The following is a 20,122-nucleotide window of genomic DNA, read 5'->3' as shown; positions in this document are numbered from 1 at the left end:
GGAGTACCTTTGCAAAGGCACAGCATTCTTCCCAACCAGACTGTGTTCACCACCTGATGATTTTCTGCTTTGCATCACCCACTTTCCAGTTTTCTCCCTCACTGAGGTGTGTGGGACAGGTCACAGCACTCATTCACTTGCTTCTAATAAAACCTGCAGGGATTGGCATCTTGTCTTAGCTTTTTCTCTTTGGAAGTTGCCATATTTAGAGCAATTTTGTCTCCAGCTTTAGGGTATCTACATCCAGCCAGGATAATAGGAAAATTGTTACGTTAACATACTATTACTGGCTAACTGTTTTTTATACATTATTGATTAAGATCCCTGGTATTTATGTTATTTATTTGGATTTATATGATTAGCAATTTGGTTTTTCTCTGTATGTTTGTGTGTTAAATTTTTTGAAGCAATATTTTTTAGCATTAGAGGTTCAGTAAGTTGTCTGTTTCCTTATATATAGGTCGAAGTACTATATACATCTTTAGAAGTTTTGAGAATTAAATGAATCAGTAATTAGACAATAGGAGAGTACCTGACTATATAGTACATATTTAGTAAATATTAGTTCCTTTTTCTACTTTCTTTTCTATTTTATTTTACTTTTTGGTTAGATAACAGAAAGACTTGGCTATTAATTTAAAATTTAGAGGTGATGAAATTAATCCAAAGTGTCAAAAGATAAAGTTAGGGTGATGTTTACTCTAAGCATTGAATTAGATCAATAGGCTAGCTTAAAATTTTTTTAACAAAAAAAAATTGAGGTATAATTTACATACAGTGAAATGCATAGATCTTCCCATGTGTTTCAACAAATGGACCTTGTTACCTACACCCGTATGGAGATACAGAATATTTCCATCATCCCAGAAAGTTCCCCGTGCCCCTTACCATCCTCATCCCCACCCCAATCACTACCACTTCCTGTGCCCTAGAGGAGTTTTGCCTGTTGTAGAACTTTGTGTAAGTGGAATCGTGCACTGTGGGTGCTTACTGGTCTGCTTCTTTTGATGCAGCATAATGTCTCAGAGATTCAGCTGTGTTGTTTAATGTTCCATGTAATAATGTGTTTCTTTTTATTACTGAGTAATAGTTTACTGTATGGATATACCATCATGTGTTTATCACTTCTGTTGTTTATGGTATTTGTGTTTTATCTGCTTTCTGGCTATTTGACATAAAGCTTCTATGAGCATTCTTTTACAAGTCGTCTTATGAACATATGTTCCTTTCCATTTCTCTTGGGTAAAATGCCTAGGAATGGAATCGCTACATCATAGGGTAGATGTATGCTTACTTATCTTTATAAGAAAATGCCAAATTGTTTCCAAAATGTTTATACCATTCTGTACACCCAGGAAAGTATGAAAGTTCTGGTTGTTTCCACATACTTTGAGTATTTTTAACTTGTGGAATTTTTCAGGGGCTATTATTATTTTTAGTTTTTTTTAGTGCAAGTTTTCTAGAGAGGCTAATGTGCATCCAGATTGGAGAACCAAAGACTTGATGATTTCCTTGAGATATGTCTGATTTTAGTCCTTTTTATAAATATCCAAAGTGCTGGGCATGTTATTAATATATGTTTGCCATTAAACTTGGTTGTGTTTTATACAGCTGTTTCTTTTTTAAAATATTGAAATATGTAATAATATATGTTCAAGATTGTTGCATACATTTTAAATTACGGTAGTTTAATATCCCAGATCTGACCTCCACTTGGGAGTAGTTCTTACTTAAGGGAAAGGAAGCTGTGGATCAGTTGGGGTAAGTGAAATCTGTAGCCGGTTAGCATCTTTTTTCCCCCAGGTTTTATAGGAACCAACAGGTATGAAATGTGTCACTTTGATTTATTTTTTACTGTCCTGTTTTAATTTTGCGCTAAGAAGTTAACCAAGTGAACAAAAACCATAAGGATAAAGAAGAGTTCATTATAGGCATGAAAATAAACCCTGAATAATCTAGAAGTATTCTAGTGATCTAGTAGCTTTAAAATGGCTGTTTGGTGGTAATGTTAAACTTTTTGATTAAGAAACCCTATTTTAATATGATGTGGTAACATAAAGTTTGCTGTTTTATCTCTGAATTCAGATAATGGAATTTAATGAACCACAAAGTTAATGAAGTAATGTAATATAATAAGAGGCATGAAATAATTATGTTGTATTGCTGTAAGATGGTGTAATACGGTGTTTTCCCTTTTGCTGGAAGTTGTTGATTGTCGTATAAGTGGAGTAACCATATAGTTTATTCAACCAGATCCTTTTGAGAATGAAATGAAGCATTATTAATAATTAATACTGGGACCATAGGAGTAAACAGAATTGTCTGGGACAAATGGAAACTTTTTTATATGTGTGACACAAGTCCAGTAGTCCCTCCCCCCACAATGTAAACTTTTTAGTAAAATCTGAATTTAAATGCTTTATTTTTTCCTTTTAATTTGTGATAGACATTATTTGTACCACAAAAAGCAAATTCTGATCATTTTGTTATTGCTTTGTATAATTATTTTAATTTTATAAAATCTCTACTTTTATGATGCTTGCCGCATTTTTTTTTTTTACCGTATACGTCAATTAAATTTGAATGTAGAAAAGTAAATTCTTGATCACACACACAGTAATATCAAGTTCAAATTCATATTGTTCTTTTCCTCTTTATTAGCACTCGAATACTATTATTGAATTGAATTGAATAATATTGAATTGAATAATATTATTGAATATTATTTTGCCTTCCAGACAAATTATGAAAACAGAATATATAGCCTGAAAGTAGAATGTGGACCTAAATACCCAGAAGCTCCTCCATCAGTTAGATTTGTAACCAAAATTAATATGAATGGAATAAATAATTCCAGTGGAATGGTAAGTTAAAGTAGTCATTTCATTCTTATAATACCTATCATATATAGTCAGGAGGAAGTTAAAAACACAGGACCTTTGTTTAGCTGAAAGTCTAAATAAGTTTATCTTTTGTTGTTTTTCCCTTAAAAATCAACCTATCCTTTAAAAGATTTATGTACCAGCCTAGATAAATGTGATGGTAACACTTCTCTTAGGGTTTTAATCAGTTGCTTCAGTAATCACATTTCAGTTGAATATTTGGTGAAAAGATCATCGTTATTTCTCTTTGAATGTTGTTTTTCTTTAGGATTAAGGTACCTTTGGTGAGATTAAAAGATGAATATTCATGAAGAGGGCGGTTTTCTTTGAGGAACAAGTATGTCTGTATTGGAATGAACAGTCATGGTTGAACATTGTTGTCTGTTTAAAGCAAATAAAGTGACATGTTCTTTCTGACTCACACAAGGAAGTTAGTGAAAACAGCTCAGTTTCTAATGTGAGTAGATTATTAGGTTCACATTAAGACTTTGAAGTCCAGGCTCTTGAAGTGCCATGTTGAGAGCACACTCGCCTGCAGAATACATGTTAGGAAGCATAATGACATAATAATAATAAAGTGAACATCATCCATCTTAGGAAATAGAATGTTATGAATATCCTTACCTTCTTGTGTGTTCTTCCTCATCCCATCCCTGTGCTCCCTTTCCCCCGCAATGGTAATTGCATCTTGAAAATTTTCTTTTATATTCTCTTATTTTTCTTTATAGTTTTATCCAGTGTATCACATATGTATACCTATCCTTCCTGCCTTCCTCTCTCCTTCCTATCTATGTATCTATCTTACCATCTATTAAAAACCGTGAGTTTATACCAATACTTCCAATTCTATTCCAGTACCACAGAGTTTATTCCAAAATTCATCTTTTTCATGTTTGTAATTCCCTCCTCCACCTGTGAGAACCTGGCTCCCATCATCCCCAGTGTATTTACTTAAAGTTGCTCAATTTCCTCTGTATGTAACCATACTTCCGGCCACAAGTTGAGCCCTGGACACACAGCTAGCCCCTCACAAGCCTAGTACGCAGGCCCAAAGCAGGGCTCCAGATGGACTGGCGCCTACGTGCTCAATACACTGGATGAAAGCACAACCCTGACAGGAGGAGGGTGGAAAGATCATTAGAAATCTCAGCTCTGGACCTTCTGGGTCACTCCAAAACTTCCCTACTTGGTGTGTGCAAACTCAAAGCTGGGCCCTGGGAGTCTTCTCTGTCAGTCTGTCAATCTTTGTAATTTACCAGGAACATTTAGTGTATTTACATTTAATGTGCAGTATATTGCTATGTCCAGGTTTAAATAAATCATCTTGTTTTGTGGTTTCTGTTTTCCCACGTGATTCTTATTTCTTGCCTACTTTTGAAATGGTTGTCCTCAACTTTTAAAATTCTGTTTCTATTCTTTCATTGGTTATTCTAGAAATTGCAATGTGCATACTTAACTATTTCTGTGTTAAGTAACATTAAGAGTTGTGATGGAAGCAGAATAATGAAACATTTTGAATTTACAGAAGGAATATTGTTTAGGGAATTCTTTTATGACAGGCAGCATTGCATTTATGAGGAAGACGTTCTTGTAAAATTTGTTGATCAGGAGTAGCTGTTCTCAACTGCTGATTTGATTTCATATTCTAGACTCTGGAAATTAAGTAATTAATGCTGGGTTCTGAGTTGCTGAGGGAGCTAGGAAGTTAAGGATTAAATTTCAAACCCACCTCTAACAAAAGTTTATCTCATCTCATGGACTTCTTGCCAATTTTTTGACATTTTGACTCCCTCTCTACCTCTTTTCCCTCAACCCATCTATCATCAAGTCATGTCAGTCTGTTGAAAATATAACCTGAGTCAGGTCTTATTTTTCTATTTACATTGCCACCAAATGAATGTTGGCTATCATCTTTTCTCTGGACCCTTGCAAAACCTCTCTAATTCTACTTATTTACCCCCTCCAATCTTTACAAAACAACTAGCCAGAAGGATCTTTCTAAAACACAAATTGTGTCATGTTACTTCTGTGCTTTAAAATCCTTTAGTGGCCTCAGCCACAATGTATGTGCTTTTTGCCATGGCTCATTGGGAGCCCACAGTGTGCACACTACCCTGAATACCTTTCATTTGGCCTCAGGACTTTTGTACTTTCTGTTATCCCTGTCTGGACGTCTCCCCTACTTTGGCTAATCCTTACAGATCCTTTACTTCTGAGTGTAAATGTCACTTGCTCAGAGAAGTCTTTCCTGATGCCTGCATCTGAATTATGTTTCTCTTTGTTACTCTGTTACCTTCATTCTGTTCTGTTCTTTTGCAGCAATTACTATAAATTTATTATCATTTTTCTCTTTCTTTTTATTTTTGGTGTTTTTAAAAGCACTGTTTCTAACATGCAGGCACGTTTTAGAGAATGATGTAACCAACATTCTCCACCTAGTCTTGTCAAATCTTAACACTTTTTTCCTATTTGTAACAGATCTTTTTTTCTTTTAGAGAAAGACTACATTATAAATAGTTAACTTTGTGTGTATCTTTTCCGAGTTTCCCATTCCTCTTTCCTCAGCAGTAATACCATCTTGAATTTGGTGTTTATCATTTCCGTGTGTGAGGTGTTTGTTTTGTTTGTTTTTGTTTTTGAGGAAGATTAGCCCTGAGCTAATATCCACTCCCAATCCTCCTCTTTTTCCTGAGGAAGATTGGCCCTGAGAGCATATCCATGCCCGTCTTCTTCTACTTTATATGTGGCACGCCTGCCACAACATGGCTTGATAAGTGGTGGGTAGGTCTGTGCCTGGGATTGGAACCAGCGAATCCTGGGCTGCCAAAGCGGAGTGCACAAACTTAACCACTGCACCACTGGGCCGGCCCCTCTGTGTGTGAGTTTTGTGCTTTTACTGTGCACATGTGTATATATCTCTATATTGTATCACCTTTGTATGGAATCATATGTCAGTGATTTTTGAGCTTCATTCATGTTGAGTCGTGTGAATTAGATTGTTCCTTTTTATTGTTTAATATTCTATTGTTCACTTGGTGGGCATTTAGATTGTTTTCAGTTTTCACTGAAAAGATTGCTACAGTGAACATTCTTATACAAGTATTTTTTTACGATAGGGTAGTGCTTCTCAGGACTGGGTATTTGCTGGTTTGTTGGTTGGTTCCAATATGTTGTGGATCAGTAGTTTTGTAAAATACAATAAAAATGAGTTACTAGAAAAATGAAATAAAGAAGACAAAATATAAGCCCAGATTTTTTTTAAATAGAAAATTCTTTGTCAAATTGCTAGAACTCTCTAAATGCTTGCTTTTATTTACTAGGTTTGTCTTGTAATGGACCAGTAAAAATCAATTCAAGGCCTAGCATTGTTCCATGGAGCATGCTTTGAGTAGCACTGTTCTTAGGGCATACAGCCAGAAGTGGCATGTCTCCTGAGGTGTGGGGCTTGTCTTCAGCTTGATTGAATATTGTCAAGTTGCTCCCCACAGGGCTGTGTCCATGTCTGTCCCGCTAGCTGTGTGTAAGAGTACCCCTTGAATATATCCCACCAACACTTCATATTGTCAAGCTGGAATGGGGATTTGAAAACAGAAAAATAAATACTAATTTTAATTATTAGAGAGTGGAGGTATGTGTATAAAGGATTAGAAGTAGGGTGTATATATTGGACTTCAGTTTTTCTCTTGATTATTTTCTAAGAATTTAAGTTATTTTATAACTAGTAAATAAATAGCATGGAATTTCTCATTGACCATTGCTGATTATGCTGGGATGCTTTTATATATTTTGAGGTTATTTAAGTACCAGATGAATTATGAGTGTTGCTTTAGTAATTTTAGTTTATATTTGTTTAATACAACTGAGCAAAATTATTCCTTGTGGGTGGTTAGCACTGTAAAGCATGAATTACAGTGCTTTATGCTATGAGGTCTCAAATTTTGGAGGTTATTCTATATTATGAACTGATAAGGTGCAGATTTGTTCTGAAATGATATTTATTTTCCCATGCTCTTTTCTCCCTCCTCCCTCTTCTTCATCTTTTTTTCTCCCAATTTTTTGTGCACTCTTCATATTTCACAGGATTTGCAGTCACTTTTGTTTATTTAACTATCATTTAACATTACACGTGGAAGTGTTTGTTTCTGCTTTGGAAATAGTTTGGTATTCTCTCCATTTATAATCTGTTGTTGACTTAGGGAATTTATTTAAAAAGGCTAAGGGGGTTACTACTCCTTAAATTAAAGCATTAGAGGAAGCATTTTAAGTACATCTTAACATTATAGCATTCTTTTTATTGTTTCAGTTACTTGTAAGAGAAATATTTAAAAATTATTTTTCTTTTCTATTTTTAAACTGTTTTATTGTGGTATAATTCACATATCATACAATTCACTCAAAGTGTATAATTCACTGTTTTTATTATTCACAGATTTGTGGACTCATTACCACAATCTAATTTTAGAACATTTTGTCTCTTTCAAAGGAAACCCTGTACCCATTAGTTGTTACTTTCCATCCTACCTTCTCTACCCTAAACAGCCACTCGTAATCTACTTTGTCTTTATAGATTTGTCTGTTCTGAACTTTGCATATAAATGGAATCATACAATATATGTTTTTTTGTGACTAGCTTCTTTCACGTAACATAATATTTTCAAGGTTCATCCATGTTGTAGTGTATATCAGTACTTTATTCCTTTTTATTGCTGAATAATAATTCCATTATATGATACCACATTTTGTTTTTCCATTCATCACCTGATGGATATTTGTTTTTTTCCAGTTTTGGATATCATGAGTAATGTTGCTGTGAACATTTGTGTACAAGGTTTTAGTGGGCAAATGTTTCATTTCTCTTGGGTTTATACCTAGGAATGGAATTGCTGGTCATATGGTAACTCTGTTTAACCTTTTGAGGAACTGCCAGACTTTTTCAAAGGGAGCATACCATTTTACGTTCCTTCCGGTAGTGTATAAGAATTCGAATTTTTCCAGATTCTTTCCAACACTTGTTACTGTCTTTTCATTATAGCCACCCTACTGGGTGTGAAGTGGTATTTCATTGTGGTTTTGATTTGCAATTCCCTGATTAGGCTAATGACGTTGAGTACCTTTTCACATGCTTATTGGCCATTTGTATATCTTCTTGGGAGAAATGTGTATTCAGATCCTTTGTCTATTTTCTTAAAGCAGTTTAAAACAAAATTTTGTCATCTCACAGTTTCTGTGGGCCAGGAATGTAGGTGCAGCTTTACTGAGTCCTGTGGCTCAGAGTCTCTCACAAGGTTCCAATCAAGATGTTACCCTGTGCTGTGGTCTCATCTGAATGCTTGACTAAGTAAGGATCCAATTCCAACCTCACTCATGTAGTTGTTGGCCAGATTTCTTTCTTTTTTTTTTTCTGCTTTACCTTCCCAAACCGCACCCCCACCCCGTACATAGTTGTATATCTTAGCAGGTCATTCTAGTTGTGGGATGTGGGACGCCGCCTCAACGTGGCCTGACAAGCAGCGCCATGTTCGCGCCCAGGATCCGAACCCTGGGCCTCGTAAGCAGAGCGTGCAAACTTAACCACTCGGCCACGGAGCCAGCCCCCAGATTTATTTCTTTGTGAGTTTTTGGACTGAGGGCCTCATTTCCTTGCACACTGTTGTTGCCTGGAGACCACCCTTGGTTCACAAAAATACCATAGACTGGATAATTTACACAACAGAAATTTATTTCTTACAGTTTTGGAGGCTGGTAAGTCCGAGATCAGGGTGCAAGCATAGTTGGGTTTTGGTGAGGACCCCCATCCTGGATTGTGGATGACTGACGTCTTGCTCTGTTCTCACATCGAGGAGAGAGCAAGCTCTAGTCTCTTTCTCTTGTTAAAAGGACACAATCCCATCATGAGGGCTCCACCTTTACGACCTTATCTAAACCTTATTACTTCCCAAAGACCTTAGCTCCTAATACTGTCCCTGTGATGGTTAGGGTTTCAACACAGAATTTTGAGGGGAACACAAACATACAGTCCATGAGAGCTGTCTGCTACAATCCGCTTTTGCCTATATTTTAATTGAGATATTTGGTCTTTTATTATTGAGTTGTAAGAGTTCTTTAAATACTGAACAAGAGCCCCTCATCAAATATATGATTTGCAAGTATTTTATGCCATTCTGTGAATTGTCTCGTGGCTTTTCTGTAGGTGTGGTTTGCAATGCAAATATTTAAAATTTTGATGTAGCCGGTTTACCTATTTTTTCATTTGTTGAATACACTTTAGGTGTTATATCTAAGAAACCTAATGTCATGAAGATTTACCTGCTTTCTTCCAAGTGTTTTATAGCTTAGCTCTTAATTTATGTCTGTGATCCATTTTGAGTTAACTTTTGTGTTATGAGTTAAGGGTCCAACTTCATTCCTGTGCATGTAGGTATCCAGCCGTCCCAGTACCATTTATTGAAGACACTCTCCTTTCCCCATTGTGTATTCTTGGCACCCTTGTCAAACATCATTTGACCATATATGCATGGATTTATTTTTGGGCTCTCAATTGTATTCCATTGATCTATATGCCCATCTTCATGTAAGCACCACCATTTTCTGATTACTGTAGCTTTCTTTTTTTTAATTGAGTTAATGATAGGTTACAATCTTGTGAAATTTGAGTTGTCCATTATTGTCTGTCAGTCGTGTTGTAGGTGCACCCCTTCACCCTTTGTGCCCACCCCACACCCCACCTTTACCCTGGTAGCCACTAATCTGTTCTCTTTGTCTACATTTTTAAATTCCTCATATGAGTGGAGTCATACAGAGATTGTCTCTCTCTATCTGGCTTATTTCATTTAACATAATTCCCTCAAGGTCCATCCATGTAGTTGCAAATGGGACGATTTTGTTCTTTTTTAAGGCTGAGTAGTATTCCATTGTATATATATATATATATATACCACATCTTCTTTATCCAGTCATTAGTTAATGGGCACATAGGTTGCTTCCACATCTTGGCGATTGTAAATAATGCTGCAATGAACATTGGGGTGCATGGGACTTTTGGAATTGCTGATTTCAAGCTCTTTGGATAGATGCCCAGTAGGGGGATAGCTGGATTGTATGGTATTTCTATTTTTAATTTTTTGAGGAATCTCCATACTGTTTTCCATTGTGGCTGCACCAGTTTGCATTCCCACCAGCAGTGTATGAGGGTTCCTTTTTCTCCACAACCTCTCCAACATTTGTTACTTTTTGTTTTGGTTATTTTTGTCATTCTAATGGGTGTAAGGTGATATCTTAGTGTGGTTTTGATTTGCATTTCCCTGCTGATCAGCGATGATGAACATCTTTCCATGTGCCTATTGGCCATACGTGTATCTTCTTTAGAGAAATGTCTCTTCATGTCTCCTGCCCATTTTTTGATCGAGTTGTTTGATTTTTTTGTTGTTCAGTTATGTGAGATCTTTATATATTATGGATATTAAGCCTTTGTCAGATGTATGACTTGCAAATATTTTTTCCCAATTAGTGGGTTGTTTTTTTGTTTCAATCCTGTTTTCCTTTGCCTTGAAGAAGCTCTTTAGTCTGATGAAGTCCCATTTGTTTACTCTTTCTATTGTTTCCCTTGTCTGAGAAGACATGGTGTCCGAAAAGATCCTTTTAATACTGATGTCAAAGAGTGTACTGCCTACCTTTTCTTCTGGAAGCCTTATAGTTTCAGGTCTCAGCTTTAGGTCTTTGATCCATTTTGAGTTTATTTTGGTGAATGGTGAAAAAGAATGGTCAATTTTCATTCTTTTACATGTGGCTTTCCAGTTTTCCCAGCACCATTTGTTGAAGAGACTTTCTTTTCTCCATTGTAGGCCCTCATCTCCTTTGTCGAAGATTAGCTGTCCATAGATGTGTGGCTTTATTTCTGGGATTTCAATTCTGTTCCATTGATCTGTGGACCTGTTTTTGTACCAGTACCATGCTGTTTTGATTACTGTAGCTTTGTAGTATGTTTTGAAGTCAGGGATTGTGATGCCACCAGCTTTGTTCTTTTTTCTCAGGATTGCTTTAGCAATTCGGGGTCTTTTGTTGCCTCATATGAATTTTAGGATTCTTTGTTCTATTTCTGTAAAGAATGTCTTTGGGATTCTGATTGGGATGGCATTGAATCTGTAGATTGCTTTAGGTAGAATGGACATTTTAATTAACTGTGTTTATTCTTCCAATCCATGTACATGGAATGTCTTTCCATCTCTTTATGTCGTCATCCATTTCTTTCAGGGAAGCCTTGTAATTTTCATTGTATAGGTCTTTCACTTCCTTAGTTAAATTCACAATGAGGTATTTTATTCTTTTTGTTGTAATTGTGAATGGTATTGTGTTCTTGAGTTCTTTTTCTGTTAGTTTGTTATTAGAGTATAGAATTGCGACTGATTTATGTAAATTGATTTTATACCCTGCAAACTTTGCTGTAGTTGTTGATTACTTCTAAAAGTTTTCCAATGGATTCTTTGGGGTTTTCTATATACAAGATCATGTCGTCTGCAAACAGCGAGAGTTTCACTTCTTCCCTCCCTATTTGGATTCCTTTTATTCCTTTTTCTTGCCTTATTGCTGTGGCCAAAACCTCCAGTAGTATATTAAATAAGAGTGGTGATAGAGGGCATCCTTGTCTCGTTCCTGTTTTCAGGGGGATGGTACTCAGTTTTTGCCCACTGAGTATGATGTTGACTCTGGGTTTGTCATACATGGCCTTTATTATGTTGAGGTAGTTCCCTTCTATGCCCATTTTGTTCAGAGTTTTTATCATAAATGGCTGTTGGATCTTTTCAAATGCTTTCTCTGCATCTATTGAGATGATCATGTGGTTTTTATTCCTCAGTTTGTTGATGTGGTGTATCACGTTGATTGATTTGCGGATGTTGAACCATCCCTGTGTCCCTGATATGAATCCCACTTGATCATGATGTATGATCCTTTTGATGAATTGCTGAATTCAAATTGCCAAAATTTTGTTGGGAATTTTTGCATCTATGTTCATCAGCGATACTGGCCTGTTGTTCTCCTTTTTCATGCTGTCCTTGTCAGGCTTTGGTATCAGCATGATGTTGGCCTCGTAGAATGTGTTAGAAAGTGTTCCATCCTCCCTAATTTTTGGAGTAGCTTGAGAAGGATAGGTTTTAAATCCTGTCTGAAAGTTTGGTAGAATTCCCCAGGAAAGCCGACTGGTCCTTGGGTTTTATTCTTTGGGATGCTTTTGATTGCTGTTTCAATCTCTTTCCTTGTGATTGGTCTGTTCAAATTGTCTGCTTCTTCCTGATTAAGCTTTGGGAGATTGTAGGAGTCCAAGAATTTATCTATTTCCTCTAGGTTATCCATTTTGCTAGCATATAGTTTTTCATAGTATTCTCTTATAATCTGTTGTATGTCTGCGGAGTCTGTTGTTATTTCTTCTCTTTCATTTCTGATTTTATTTGAGCTTTCTCTCTTTTTTTCTTTGTAAATCTGACTAGGGGTTTGTCAATTTTATTTATCTTCTCAAAGAATCAGCTGTTTGTTTCATTGATCCTTTCTACTGCCTTTTTTGTTTCAGTAGCATTTATTTCTGCTCTGATTTTTATTATTTCTCTCCTTCTGTTGACTTTGGGCTTTGTTTCTTCTTCTTTCTCTCATTCAGTTAGGTGTAGTTTAAGATTACTCATTTGGGATTTTTCTTGTTTGTTAAGATGTGCCTGTATTGCGATGAATTTCCCTCTTAATATAGCTTTTGCTGTATCCCATATGAGTTGGTATGGCATGTTATTGTTTTCATTTGCCTCCAGGTATCTTTTGATTTCTTCTTTAATTTCTTCAGTGATCCATTCCTTGTTCAATAGCGTGTTGTTTAGTCTCCACATCCTTGTGCCTTTCTCAGCTTTTTTCTTGTAATTAATTTTTAGCTTTATAGCATTATGATTAGAGAAGATGCTTGTTATTATTTCAAGTTTTTTAAATTTGTAGAGGCTTACCTTGTTTCCCAACATATGGTTTATCCTTGAGAATGTTCCATGCGCGCTTGAGAAGAATGTGCATTCTGCTGTTTTTGGGTGAAGTGTTCTATATGTCTATTAAGTCCAACTGTTTTAGCTTTTCGTTTAGCTCCACTGTTTCTTTGTTGATTTTCTGTCTGGATGATCTGTCCATTGATGTCAGTGGAGTGTTGAGGTCCCCTGCTATTATTGTGTTATTTTTGATATCTTCTTTTAGGTTTGTTAATGGTGGCTTTATGAACTTTTGTGCTCGTGTGTTGGGTGCATAGATATTTATAAGCGTTATTTCTTCTTGATGAAGTGTCCCTTTGATCATTATGTTTTGGCTGTCTGTGTCTCTCTTTACCTGCCTTATCTTGAAGTCTGTTTTGTCTGATATAAGTATTGCGACACCTGCTTTCTTTTGTTTGCTATTAGCTTGGAGTATTGTCTTCCACTCCTTCACTCTGAGCCTGTGTTTGTCCTTGGAGGTGAGGTGTGTTTCCTGGAGGCAACAAATTGTTGGATCTTGTTCTTTAATCCATTTGCCACTGTATGTCTTTTTATTGGAGAGTTCAATCTGTTCACATTGAGGGTGAGTATTGATGCATGAGGGCTTAATGCTGTCATTCCGTTGCTCGTTTTCTGGTTTTCCTGTGTTTCGTTTCTCGTCCTGTGTTTTAGCCTACCCATTGACTTCTGCAATTTCTTATGCTGGGTTTCTTAGATTTTTCTTTATTTATGTTTTGTGCGTCTGTTCTGTTTTTTAGTGTAGTGGCTACCCTGAAGTTTGTATTCAGAATCTCGTGTACAACATAGTCTATTTTCTGGTGGTCTCTTACTTCCTTAGCCAGACTGTTTCAGTCCCTTTCCTCCTCCCCTCCTAAGTTATTATTTTCATCTCTTATTCCAACTTGTCTTGTGAGTTTGTGGTTAGAGTGATAAGATTGTCTTTGCTTTGGTGATTTCTTTCCCTTTATCCTAATGCTATAGTTCAATATTTGCTATCCTATTCTGATTCTATTTGTCTCCCTACTCTGTGTTTTCTGAACCCTTTCTCCCTTTTTTTTGTTTTTTTCAGGTATGAGGGTCTTCTTGAGGATTTCTTGGGGGGTGGTTCTTGTGGCTACGAAGTCCCTTAGCTTTTGTTTGTCTGGGAAAGATTTAATTTCTCCCTCATATCTGAAGGATATTTTTTCTGGATATAGTATTCTTGGCTGAAGATTTTATCCTTTAAAGTTTTGAATATATCATTCCAATCTCTCCCAGCTTCTAAGGTTTCTGTAGAGAAATCCACTGAAAGTCTGATAGCGGTTCCTTTGTAGGTTATTTTCTTCTGCCTTGCTGCCCTGAGTATTCTTCCTTTGTCATTCATTTTTGCCATTTTTACTATTATATGCCTTGCAGTAGGTCTTTTTACATTGACAAATCTAGGAGATCTGAAAGATTCCTCCGCACACGTTTCTCTCTCAATCCCTACATTTGGGACGTTCTCATCTTTTATTTCGTTGAGCACACCTTCTGTTCCATTTTCCTTTGCCACACCCTCAGGAATTGCGATTATTCTTAAGTTGCATTTTCTCATTGAGTGATCTATTTCTCGGAGATTTTCTTCTGATTTTTTTAATTCTTAGTTCTCTTTCTTTCTCTGTCTGGAGCCATTCAGCCTATCTGTCTTCGATTATGCTAATTTGCTCCTCTATGGTGTCTACACAGGCATTCAGGAAATCCATATTCTGTTTTATCTGATCCATTGTATTTTTCGTCTCTAGTATATCTGATTGATTCTTCTGTATAGTTTCAATCTCTTTTGTGAAGTAACTCAGGAACTCGTTGACTTGTTTTTCTGTATTTCTATTTACCTCATTGAGTTTTTTGATGATAGCTATTTTGAACTCATCTTCACTTAGTTTACCTATTTCCAAGTCTTCAGGACATACGTTTGTGTTTTTATTGTTTTCCTTGTGGACTGGAGCTTTTATAAATTGCTGGATGGTAGAAGAGCGGTTTTTGTGCATTATGCTATTATTCGGTTGCAGTTACAGCCTGTTGCCACTAGATGGGGGTCAAGAGCTGTGCGTTCTGAGCCCTCTGCCTTCAGCCTGGATGGTTGTGCACAGCGTGGGTTGGGGGAGGAGGGGCACTTTCTCTTGTGCACAGACCTGGATTCTGATCAGCTCTTGCTCTCTGGTTTCCCGGGGCCCTGGCTTGATGGGGTCCCCCCACAAGAAAGCTTTCCCTGTTTGAGGGTTTCTCCTGCACGGGTCTGTGGGAGTTCTGGACGATCCTGCAGATGCGCAGCCCCTCACCTACTCCTTCCCTCACTGGTGGCAGTGATCCCCTTCTCTAGGGGAGGGAGTGAAGTTCTCTCTTACCCCATTCCAGCTCCTTCGAGGCGGCTCCAGTCTCTCCACCCTCCATCATTCGGCTGCTGTGGGTCTCTGATGATTTCTCTTATTAGGATTTTGTTTTTTGGCTGGAAAACAGTTGCTCTTTTTGGTTGTAATTTGGTGGGGAGAGAGTCCCGGGTGAGCTCATGCCGCCATGTCGCTGTCATCACTCCTACTTCCGTTGATTACTGTAGCTTTGTAAGTAAGTTTTGAAATTGGAAAAATTTTGTTGTTCTTTTTCATCTTGCTTTGGCTATTCTGGGTTCCTTGTAGTTTCATATGAATTTAGAGTCAGCTTGCAGAAAAAAGGGTAGTTGAAAGTTTGATAGAGATTGCATTATATCTGTAGATCATTTGAGTTGTATTGTTATCTGAATATTAAATCTTCTGATCCATGTACATGGAATGTCTTTCCATTTATGTAGGTCTTTAATGTGTCAACAATATTTTATAGTTTTTAGTGTCCGAGTCCTGTAGTTGTTTTGTTAAATTTATACCTATCTATTTTATTCTTTCTTACCCTGTGGTAAATGGCATTTTTTTTGGTGAGGAAGATTGGCCCTGACCTAACATCTGTTGCATATCTTCCTCTTTGTGCTCAAGGAAGATTGTTGCTGAGCTAACATCTGTGCCAATCTTCCTCTATTTTCTGTGTGGGATGCCACCACAGCATGGCTTGATGAGTGTTGTGTAGCTGCGCACCTGGGATCCAAACCTGCAAACTCCAGGCTCCTGAAGTGGAACATCTGAACTTAACCACTGTGCCACCAGCCCAGCCCCTGTGGCATTGTTTTCTTAATTTTATTTTCAGATTATTCATTGCAAGGACACAGCCATAGTTTTTGTATATTTGTCCTGTATCCTGCAGCCTTGCTGTACTTGTTTATTAGCTCTAATAGTTTCTTTAATGGATACCTTAGGGTTTTCTGTATACAAGATCATGTCATCTGCAAACAGAAATAATTTTACTTCTTTTCTTTTCAATCTGGTTACCTTTTACTTCATTTTCTTGCCTGATTGCCTGGCTACAACCTCCAGTATTGTGTTGAATAGTAGTGATGAGAGCAAACATCCTTCTCTTCTTCCTGATCTTAGAGGAAAACATTCAGTCTTTCATCATTAAGTATGATGTTAGCCAGATATTTTCTGTAGATGCCCTTTATTAGGTTGAGGTAGTTCTCCTCTATTCCTAGTTAGTTGAGTGTTTTTATTCTGAAAGGTTGTTGGGTTTTGTCAATGCTTTTTTGTGTCTATTGAGACAATCATGCTTTATTCTCTATTCTATTAATATGGTATATTACACTGACTGACTTTTAAAATATTGAACGAATCTTGCATTTCTGGGATAAATCCCACTTGGTTAAGATGCATGTGGACGTCTCATTTTCCAACTTTTCCTCTGAAGTATTTTGATCACCTTCCTGTTACCCCTATTATTGCCTCCCCAGGATGCAGAGATGTTAAACAGTTGACACTGATTATTTTTGACAAATGCCTAGGGTGGACGTGGAGGCGGAGGTGGGTGGGTAGGTAATAAGCGATACTTAGTGGGTGAGTGCTAAGGTCAGATAAAGACAAACCCTGTTGGAGTTTTCCAGGAAACCACCAGACAGGTCAAGTGATGACAGTTGTCTGGGAATGAACCTTTGAAGGAGCTCCAACCCCATTATGTCAGTCTCCCACAGTGGAAGATTTATTTAGTATAATGCAGAGAATACATCGGAAAGAGAAATCTGAAAGCAGAGATCAGGTTCACAGCTCTTTTCTAAACCCCCTGAGAAAATTGCTCAGATTTTGGGTAGTGGCATTGGAAATGGAGAGCAACCTTCCAACCTTACCAAGAAGGCATTGTAAATACGTTTACAATGTAGTTATTTAATATAATGTTTATTTCTGATGACCAAAGTTCACGACGTGTTTATTGTAAAATACAGAAAAGTGCATACACAAAAAAGACACACATTTTTAGGAAACACCTGTTAAAGAAGGAATATTTTCCATAAGTTTTATATGAACCTGTAGTTTTAAAATGTTCACTTTTGTGAAAATAGAGCCAGGCTGTGAATTTTTAAAAGCGCTTCTTATTAAAGTATGTTTAATAAATTGGTGCCATAGTGCTTTAAACTTGGTAGTTAATTTTATTCTTTCGTCTCTTTCAGGTGGATGCACGGAGCATACCAGTGTTAGCAAAATGGCAAAATTCATATAGCATTAAAGTTGTACTTCAAGAGCTAAGACGTCTAATGATGTCCAAAGAAAATATGAAGCTTCCACAGCCACCAGAAGGACAAACATACAACAATTAATTTAGTGGATCTCAAACTTGTCTTAAATCAACAATCTTCTACTCATGTTAGTGTCTTGATTAAATATCACAATTCAGAATACCTACATATTAAGTAAAAGAATTCCAGCTGGTAAACGTGACCTGGACATTTGTAAGAATATATTTAATATATGTACACCCATTATGTTTTTAGGTAACAGGAGGAAAAATGCAGCACAAATTTTTTTTCTCTTGTTAAGGAACTGTCATTTAAGCATCAACCTGGAGTACTCACAATAGAATTCAGATTCACAAGATGAAAGCATGGCGAGAAGTGTCAGATGGCTGTGTAAGCATGTGTGTTTCTGAAAAGTAAAAATCTCAAGAAGGAAAAGCAGAAATGGCATGCTTTATCCATCTTGCTTAGTGAAAGAGCTTCAGTTGAAATTGTCTAAAGTAGCAGGTACAATGAATATTGTCACAAATTGTGTTAATTTTTGAAGCGGTGTGGGTGCTGACTACTAGTAGTATCAAAAATATGTTCAGGATTGTTTTGATACCTGTATTTATAATTAAAAAAAATGTCATAGAGGAGGTCGATGAATTTCTGTTAAAAGCTGTTCCTGTGTGTTACATTTAACAGACATGGCAAACATTTGTTTACAGTCTTTGTTTGACAAACCATGCATTTAAGTTTAAGTGAAATCAACAAAAAGGAAATAAGTGTATGAATATGTGATTTTGAGATTAAAGATAGTCTTAAAATGTAAATAAAATGTGGAACATGTCCTCAGAAACCGTGCCATTTCTATTATATTGATGTGATATATGTACAGTACCTTGCTGAGGTAGCAAAAATTGGAATTATTGTAGCTTTTCATCTATACACACCTTTTATTATTTATCCTATTTTGTATACCTCTTGTGAATTGGAATTTGCAGAGTATTTCAGAGAACAGATTACCTAATTAGTTTAATTTCTTCTTTGGAGAAGGAGGAATCCCAGGTATTATATTTTGAGTTTGATTTCACCAGAAATGTTATTAAAAACTTTGAATAATGCTAGTTTTCATAGAATTAATAGACTGCAAATTATCCAAATATATATTCTGTTTTTTCTTTGTAACATTATTTTTCTTTATTTTTTTGTGACGTTTCTTCTCCCAATGCTTTTAATACTAACTGGGATTAATTTTATCCATTCCGCTTATCCTCTACTTTGGCAAATATGTAATTCTGAATTGAAAATTCATTTGTATTCTGCTTTTACCAAAGTGACTTCAGGCTTTAGGCCACTGTTTTTCATTTCAAAGCACTGGATATACTACTTTGTTGAAAATACTCTTTTCTCATGAATTCACTGAAGAAAATAGAAAGGTGGTCAGGTAACAAGGACAGATTTCTCAAACGTGCTCTGACGTATTTTTGTCAAGTTCACTCAAAGTTAAAGCTCTGAGCTACCTTTTCTTGGTCAATAATACATTAAAGTCAGTGACAGTTTGTCTAAACTTATTAATTTCAACATGGCTATTCTAATTATCAAAGATGTTTAAAATGCTTTAAAATAACACATAGAGAATATATACAGACAACTTAATGCATGTGTAATTTATTAAAGTAGGTTTTAAATTAACTGTTACCTTGGAATACATTCTTAAAAATTTCACATGGTTGGAGATTAAGTTGAATTACACTGACATCATATGTTAAGAGTCTGATGGTTACTGATGGTCTAAATTAATCTCTCTAATGACTTCTTTTCCACCTTGAAAATGTATCTTGTCGTACCTGGGAGCTAATAACCATTTGAACACTGTTAAATTATTTATATATTGATGGGCTGAGAATCTGGGTACCTTGATCTCTTGTTGTCTTTCCTTTCCCTGTATCTACTTTTGTGAAGGTTTATTTTTCCCAGGTTTATGTTGTTTGAGTCAGCCCTATAATGTTTATTTCTCCTCTTTTGTTTTTGCGACTATGTATCTCTGCAGAAATCTGCATCCCAGTTAGCCAATTTCCAAAGCAGAATCCATTTTGTATGTCACAATCAAGATGTACATGGCAATCTAAGATACAGTGCTTGGTTACCGGAGGAGTTAATATAGAGCCGTTCTTTATTATGGTAACATTTCTAAGACGGCAGTTTTGAAGCAACTTTTCCTTTGTTTTGTAAAGTGGCTAAGGTTGTAGGAGTGTGTGGTATTAGTTTAAATGAACTGTAAAATTGCTTTTGAATTTGTTTAAAAGGCTATAAGGTGAGACCCTAGGGGATGATCATATATTAATAAAGATTACAAAAATAAAATTTTTGTCCTATTAGGTCAGCGTTATGCTTTAATGATTTCAATTTCTTACTAATTTTCAGAATTGCTAATTTTAAAAAATATTTTTTCTAGTATTTAAAGTGATGGCATTTGTTACAGGTTTATGTGTGACTTTTCAGGACTTTGGAACAAACATTTATAGGGATAGTCAATGGTATTTGAGTCTTTTGGGTGTAAAATAAAAATTATCCTTTCAGAAGAATTTATCACACTTCAAATTTGAGTAGGTGCTTGGAGAGTGAATTCGTTTGACTCACATGGTTTTTATTAGTCTGGATTACTT

General features: G+C 36.2%; 1 protein-coding gene across 2 annotated transcripts in view; it reads left to right on the top strand.

Annotated features, from left to right (window-relative positions):
• Positions 1-19,831, top strand: part of UBE2V2 (ubiquitin conjugating enzyme E2 V2) — a 57,047-nt gene extending 37,216 nt beyond the window's left edge. For both annotated transcript variants that reach the window (XM_014844861.3, XM_014844870.3), the window contains 2 exons: positions 2,739-2,864; positions 17,409-19,831. In XM_014844861.3, coding sequence (XP_014700347.2) covers positions 2,739-2,864; positions 17,409-17,555 — 273 coding nt within the window. In that variant the 3' untranslated portion in view covers positions 17,556-19,831. The remainder of the gene's footprint in view (positions 1-2,738; positions 2,865-17,408) is intronic.
• Positions 19,832-20,122: the final 291 nt, after the last annotated feature.

Source organism: Equus asinus, chromosome 12 (genome assembly GCF_041296235.1).
Source record: "Equus asinus isolate D_3611 breed Donkey chromosome 12, EquAss-T2T_v2, whole genome shotgun sequence".
NCBI classification, from domain to species: Eukaryota; Metazoa; Chordata; class Mammalia; order Perissodactyla; family Equidae; genus Equus; species Equus asinus.
This window is presented reverse-complemented; position numbering and strand designations above follow the sequence as displayed.